The sequence below is a fragment of the Octodon degus genome, unplaced genomic scaffold (assembly GCF_000260255.1).
Source record: "Octodon degus isolate 3935 unplaced genomic scaffold, OctDeg1.0 scaffold00064, whole genome shotgun sequence".
NCBI classification, from domain to species: Eukaryota; Metazoa; Chordata; class Mammalia; order Rodentia; family Octodontidae; genus Octodon; species Octodon degus.
In genome coordinates, this window is record NW_004524640.1 from 12,437,844 (window position 1) to 12,444,312 (window position 6,469).

General features: G+C 43.6%; 1 protein-coding gene across 1 annotated transcript in view; it reads right to left on the reverse strand.

Annotated features, from left to right (window-relative positions):
• The window catches only part of Slc25a17 (solute carrier family 25 member 17), a 48,023-nt gene extending 45,137 nt beyond the window's left edge, over positions 1 to 2,886 (reverse strand). The window contains exon 1 of the mRNA XM_023719017.1: positions 2,748 to 2,886. Coding sequence (XP_023574785.1) covers positions 2,748 to 2,801 — 54 coding nt within the window. The 5' untranslated portion in view covers positions 2,802 to 2,886. The remainder of the gene's footprint in view (positions 1 to 2,747) is intronic.
• Positions 2,887 to 6,469: the final 3,583 nt, after the last annotated feature.

Below are 6,469 nucleotides of genomic sequence, written 5' to 3' on the forward strand. Positions count from 1 at the left end.
GAGAGAGAGTGTGTGGTGTGTGTGTGTGGCCAGCTCAGCCCACCAGGGGGCGGGGCCGGCTGGCATGTGGTGCTGGGGGATCGAACCGCGGTCCCTGATGCTTGCTAATTGTTCTAAGTAGGTGCTTTAGACCACTGAGCCATCTCTCCAGCCCCGACCTCATGTATCTTATGGGACTAAAAATCCAGCAAATTCAGTGCAAATACTTTCAAGGGGAGTTTTAACAAAAGAAAAATAAACAAAAGGAGGGAAAAATTAAAATACTACACTGCATAGTAGGACTCAGAAATCTATAGTGCAGAAAAATTGCTTGTATTTACGAGTAAGTTTTATGGAAACACAAGTCTGCCCATTCATTTATACAATGTTCACAGCTGCTTTCACAATGCCAGGCAGCAGCAAGCAAGCTGTGACACAGACCACTCATAATGTCTAAAATATTTCCACTTATGCAAAATGTTCACCAGCCCTATTTATTTTACAGCAGTTATTAGCTAAAACTATCTTTTTTTTTTTTTTTTTGTCTCTAAGATTGGGAACAAGGCAAGGATATGTACTCTCAACAATCTATTTTTTTGTATCAAGGATCAAACTCATGACCTTGCACTTGCTAGGCAGGCAGTTACACCACTGAGCTACCGCCCCAGCCCTAGCTTATTTTTTATTTAATTAATTATTATCTGACTCCCCTATGGGAATACATACTTCATGAAGGAACTTGTTCTCCACTGTATTCTTTGCCCCTACAACAGTGTATGCCACATGAAGTACATTCAATAAAGGTACTGAATGAACAGCATTCAATGAAAGGAAAAGAGAACAGGGCTGGAAAGATAGCTCAGTGGAATAAATGTCTGGCTGCCAAGCGCAAGGTCCCAAGTTTAATCTCCAGTACCGCAAAAAGAAAGAAACAAGAAAACACGTATTGCCCATCTCCCCATTCTAACTTTCTTACTCTCAAACTATTCAGCCTACCACTCCACCAAAAGAGGGCTTCTTAACTGCTAACTGGATTTTTCAGGTTGATAAATCCAATAGTTAATCCTTTGTCCTCACCTCATTTGACCTATCAGTGGCATCTCTTCCAGTTGGTCTACTCTACACCTTCTCCCCAAAAACTTTCTTCACATGCCTTTCACAACACCACACTCTGTGCTTTACTCCTACTGCACTGGTCCTTCCTTGGTCTTCTTTGTTTTTGTGATCTTATTTCCTCAGCCTCTCAATATTGACTGTTTCAGGGGTCAATCACAGAATTTTCTACTCACTTCCCTGCTGAATTAAACATTTCATCTCAAGACTATTCTAAGGCACTTCAACTTAACTAGTACAAAACTAAAATGAAACTCATCTTTTTCCCCAAACTTGATCTTTTGCGGGCTTTGACGTCTCAGTAAATCAAAGTAGCATTCTTCCTGCTTCTCCAGCCAAAAAGTCTCAGGGTCAACCAACCTTCATTGTCTTACACCCCACATGCAATTTACCACCAAATCCATTACCAAACCCTGGTGCTTCTAATATATTCCAGGGTAACAGTTACTTCTCCCCAACTCTTCTACTAACATCCAAGTGCAAGATGTGATCATCTCTTGCTTGACAATTGTTCTCTCTTCTTTATAGTTTACTCTCAGCAGAATAGGCCTGGGTGATCGTGTTTGAAATTCAAATTACAAGTTCAGCAGTTGTCTCTCCTTCCCTCTCCGAGTTAAAAGCACACATAATTTGGTCCCCTGAAATCTTTTTTGCATCTTTGCTCCCTCCACTCCAGACCCACAGGCTTCCATGACCATCAGAAACATTTCAATCAAGCCTCCATCTCAAACCCTTTATACTGCCTGAAAGGCTTTTGGGAGGAAATCAGTGAATTGGACTTTCTGAACAGTGATTTGTCACCTAATACTCAAAACAACCACAGAAGGGAGATACAATTTCTTCCACATCACAGACTAGGAAAGTGAGTTTCATAGGTCACTTAGCTAACAAACGATGGAGTTGAAGTTTAACTCGGATCTAGTCTATACAGAACATGAACTCTCAGTAAAGTTTCTGGGAGCTAAAAGGAGACAATTCAGCGAGGTTCCTCTCAAGTCATAGCTGTTGAGAACGAAGGATAAGACAAAGGATAGTCAGAAGAACCAGAAGAGGAAAGTCAAAGTCACTCAAGTCAAAAATATAAAATTTCAAAGAAAGATGGGCGGGTGTCAAATGGAACTAGTCCACAAATCCAAAAACCAAGCACATGCTTCAGTGTCCGCAACTGTGAGGGCAAGCAACACTGATCTTGACTTTTGTTTTGTTTTGTTTTTTTAAAGACCTCCTTCTTACTAGAGATATCCTATTGGGTTTTACAACTTGACGGTGGCAAGTGTGTGAAGTAGGCTGTAATTAAGCTCTTGGTTAAGCAACGCAGTTTCACGCTTACGTTCTCCCCCAGCTCAGTTGAGCGAAGTTTAGGTGAGCGGTGGGGGGATGTTTGGGGATCATTGGCTTTAAACTCCAACAGGCAAAGAAAACAGCAATCATCTTTTTACCGACTCCCTCTAGCTGTCTTTAAGAAGTCTCTAAGAGACCAAAGCGGTGGCCAGGGCGAGAGGTGAGTGTCGGCCCTCACCCCAAATTCTTCAGGTACTTTTTCGGTACCCCCCTCCCCGCCCCCGCCCCGGGTCCACGCCCCAGTCGCATCCCGGGATTACACCAGAGAAGTCCCCACGCTCCGCTGCGGCCCGGGAGCGAGGAACCCGCCTCACCACGGCTCCTGCCACAGCATGGACCAAGCTCTCGTAGGACAGCACAGACGCCATTGATGCGGCTTCCGGCAGACTAGCCACACTTTTCTCGCAGGCCGCTGCCAGAGGAGTTTGGAAGCACTGGGAACCTGGCGTGAACACTACAAACTCCACCCCATTAGGCTCTCTCGCTTCCTCTAGAGGAACCACTTCCGGGTCGCAGGGCACCTTCAGTAGCCTATCAAGGCCACAACGGGGGGCGGGATGGGAACGCCCCTGAACACCGATTGGTCCTCGGACTGCGTGGGGCGGGGCAATGCGGTGCCTGGGGACACCTGGACCTAGGGTGCCAAGCAGTCCATGGCACCAGGGCCAGCGATGTGGGTCTTGGGTGAATTACGAGTTTTCTGATATTCTGGGGCCTGGCCCAGTAGTACGTATTTAACGACTAATGCACCGAGAACCTCAGAAACTATCTTTTCACTACTTCTCTCCAATGGATGTGCTGGTGACAGCTAAAATGAGGGACTGAGTTGTCTCCAGTCTTTCTTTTCGACCTTACACTTCCTTCCACCCTTGCCTGTGACCCTAGGGGGTAAAAGCCAAGGCCTCCCGCTTGTTAGGCAAGCGCTGTACCGCTGAGCTACAACCCCAGCCCTTTTTTATTTTTGAGACAAGGTCTTAATGAGTTAGCCAGACTGGCCTTGGACCTCACCCTCCTCCTGTCTTCGCTTCCGGAGCAGCCGGAACCCTTCCTGGCATTCTGGTCAACCAGAAACAAGTGACTGATCAAGATTTTCCCTTCCGAAAATTCCAGGGATATGGTTAAAGAACTTGTACAACAGAAAAAAATCAAAATAGGTGAAAACCTAATAATACTGTAGTTGGAAAGTATGAAAGTCATCAAACCTCAGTGATTTCCTTCTTTGTGGAGTGTTACTACCAACTCCCATTGCTGTGCAGTGTTACAAGACATATGAAAATACTAAAAACCTTGTTTTCCGTATTACAAAGTAATAGTAATAACCTCACCATATGCAAGTTAAGAAACGTTCAACTTTTACCCTTGATCATATTTCTGAATGTTTTTCATGGACTGCAAACGCTCCTTCACCCTAAGCACCTTTACATGAAGGTTTTGGAACTAGTGTGTTTAGTACCTTTAGTTACAGGATTCGAGGGAGGAGCGGAACAAGTTGAGAAGGCAGTAGAATGTTATGGATATTTATCTATTTGTGAGGAATGCAATCATTATTGTATTGAAAACGTAGCAACAAGAAAAAAGTATGGCAAGCGCAAGGTCCTGAGTTCAATCCCTGGTACCACAACAAAAAAAGATATTGGATTGGCCAGGCATGGTGTCCCATGCCTGTAATCCCAGCAGGAGTATCTCTGAGATGAGGCCAGCCTGAAATAGGAGATCCTATCTCAAGAAAAACAAAAAACAGCCAGATGGTAATGCCAGCACTCCTGAAGCAGAGGTAGAAGGATGGAAGAATGAGGCCAGTCTGGGATACATTAAGAAAACTTAAGGTCAGCCTGCACTTCAGTGACAATTAAAAAAAAAAAAAGCTTTCAGTGAAGTGGTGGCTTTTTTCCCCCTTCTCCTCCTTTTGAAAACTCCAAAGGCTTGGGAGAAGCAGTTATGAAGTTTCATCACTGGATAGCCAGTTGCGACACACTGTACACAAAGCAGCCTTGGAAAATGTGAATGACCTGTGTCAATGAACATGTAACTTAAGTCGGGCCCTTCATTTTTCCTTGGGGGGGGGTGTGCAGAACCAGAGATTGAACTCAGGGCCTTGCACATGCCAGGCAATCACTTAACTATCTCTACAATCCCCAGGCCCTTCATTTTTATCAACGCAGCTTTCTGTTGGCAGTCTTAGAATTTGCTATCTTGTTGGGTTTTCCTCCTCAAAGAATCTCTCCAGTGATTTTACTCTTGGCTAGAGTTAACCTGTGTACTTACCAAAATTGTTTAACTGAGACAAGTGTTCACTGTAGTAAAGATGTGGACAATGTTGTAAATAATGGTTGGGCCAAAGTGTCAGATTATAGTTTAAGCCTACCATCAGATGTAAACGTACAACTGCAGGACATCAATTCACTTGCCACGATAAAGCCTGTCACCATACACAACTTGTCACCATTAGTAGTGCTTTGATACACAAACCTGAGAACAATCGACTATTGCCTCCGTGTACTGTTGTATTTGGAGCTGTTCCCCAATGCCAGCATCGCCAACTCAAGTGCACATTCAACCATCAAGCATTAGATTCTAAGGAGTACACACCCTAGATCCCTCACATGAGCTGTTCACAGAGTAGGAGTCACAGGCCAGCACCACAGCTATGCAGCACAGTAACTGCCTGGCAAGCACAAGGCCGATTTTGATTCCTGGTATCAAAGGGGGAGAGCAACAGGATAGAGGTCATTGTCACAGGGTAGGAGGTAGAGCATAGGAAGTAATGCAAGGAATAGTAAGTGCTGTACAGCTCCACTCACCTGTTTGGTTTTTTTTTTTAATCTTTATTTGGTACAGGGTCTTACACACAATCCGGACTTGCGGTGATCCTGTCTCAGCAATGGGATTACATGCATGTACTACCATGCCTGCTTTCACAGCCAGCTTGGCACGCCCAGAGTTCCAGGGCGGGTACAGGACGATACTGGGGATCAAACCCGGGTTCCTTGTATTTGCCAGGCAAGCACTTAGACCACCAAGCTATCTCCCCAATCCCTGCAGTTACTTCTTGAATAGCTGGTTCCAAGGGTTGGAAATTCCAAGTCTAGACAATCTGTGTAAGTGGCTGTTTCCATATCACTAAAATACTAAAGTGGTGATAAAAATACCCTTATGGTGTCAGTACTGACAAACTGATTACAGCAGTGGCTGGCACAGGGTAAGCATTATAGCCCGATACCCTGCACAGCTTAGGTGCATTAACTCCTAGTACTAGCCAATTTCCACCTTTACCCTACAAAGCTAGTCTTTTCTTGGGTGACGGACTGCTAAATTCATACCCAAGTCTTCCTTTTGGCCACAAAAGTATACAGATATGAACTATTTCCATCTTTCCTTGAAGCTAAATATGTCATTAACAAGAAAAAAATGTTAATATTACATTAGCTTCAGAATCTCAGCATCTTTTTCTAATTTCTTCAGGTTGTTACATAAGGACCAAATCAATCCCTTTGGACCCACAACCAGAAACTACCTATCAAGTATGGCAGAACTAATGACCTCTAGGCAGTTACTGGCTTGATGTACATGCCCTAATACCAGCTGCTTCAAAGACTGAAGCAGAAATATCACAAGTTTGAACTCCAATTGGGCAACTTAGCAAGACCTTAACATGGAAAAGGGCTGGAGATATACAGCTCAGTGGCAGGCTTACCCAGCACATGCACAAAAAGGTTAAGTGCCCCCCTATACAAATTAAGTAAATGCATCTTTAGATGTGCTTGTTCACAAGCTTCATAACCTATAGCTTACTATATTCAGCAAATAATTTCAGGTGAACCCTAGGGATTTAAAAAAGAACAAATGCTTACAAAAAGGGGGAGTCAATATCCAGTTTGAAACCATATTTTATTTTTAATGTAGCTAGAAATATCCAGTAACTATCTTTAAGCAGAAAATGCCTTTGCCTTTTCCTTTTTATAGCATCATTAGCACAAAAAAATTGTTTTAGAAATGATATTGAATCTTTATGAAGACTGTATTTTGTATATGATTA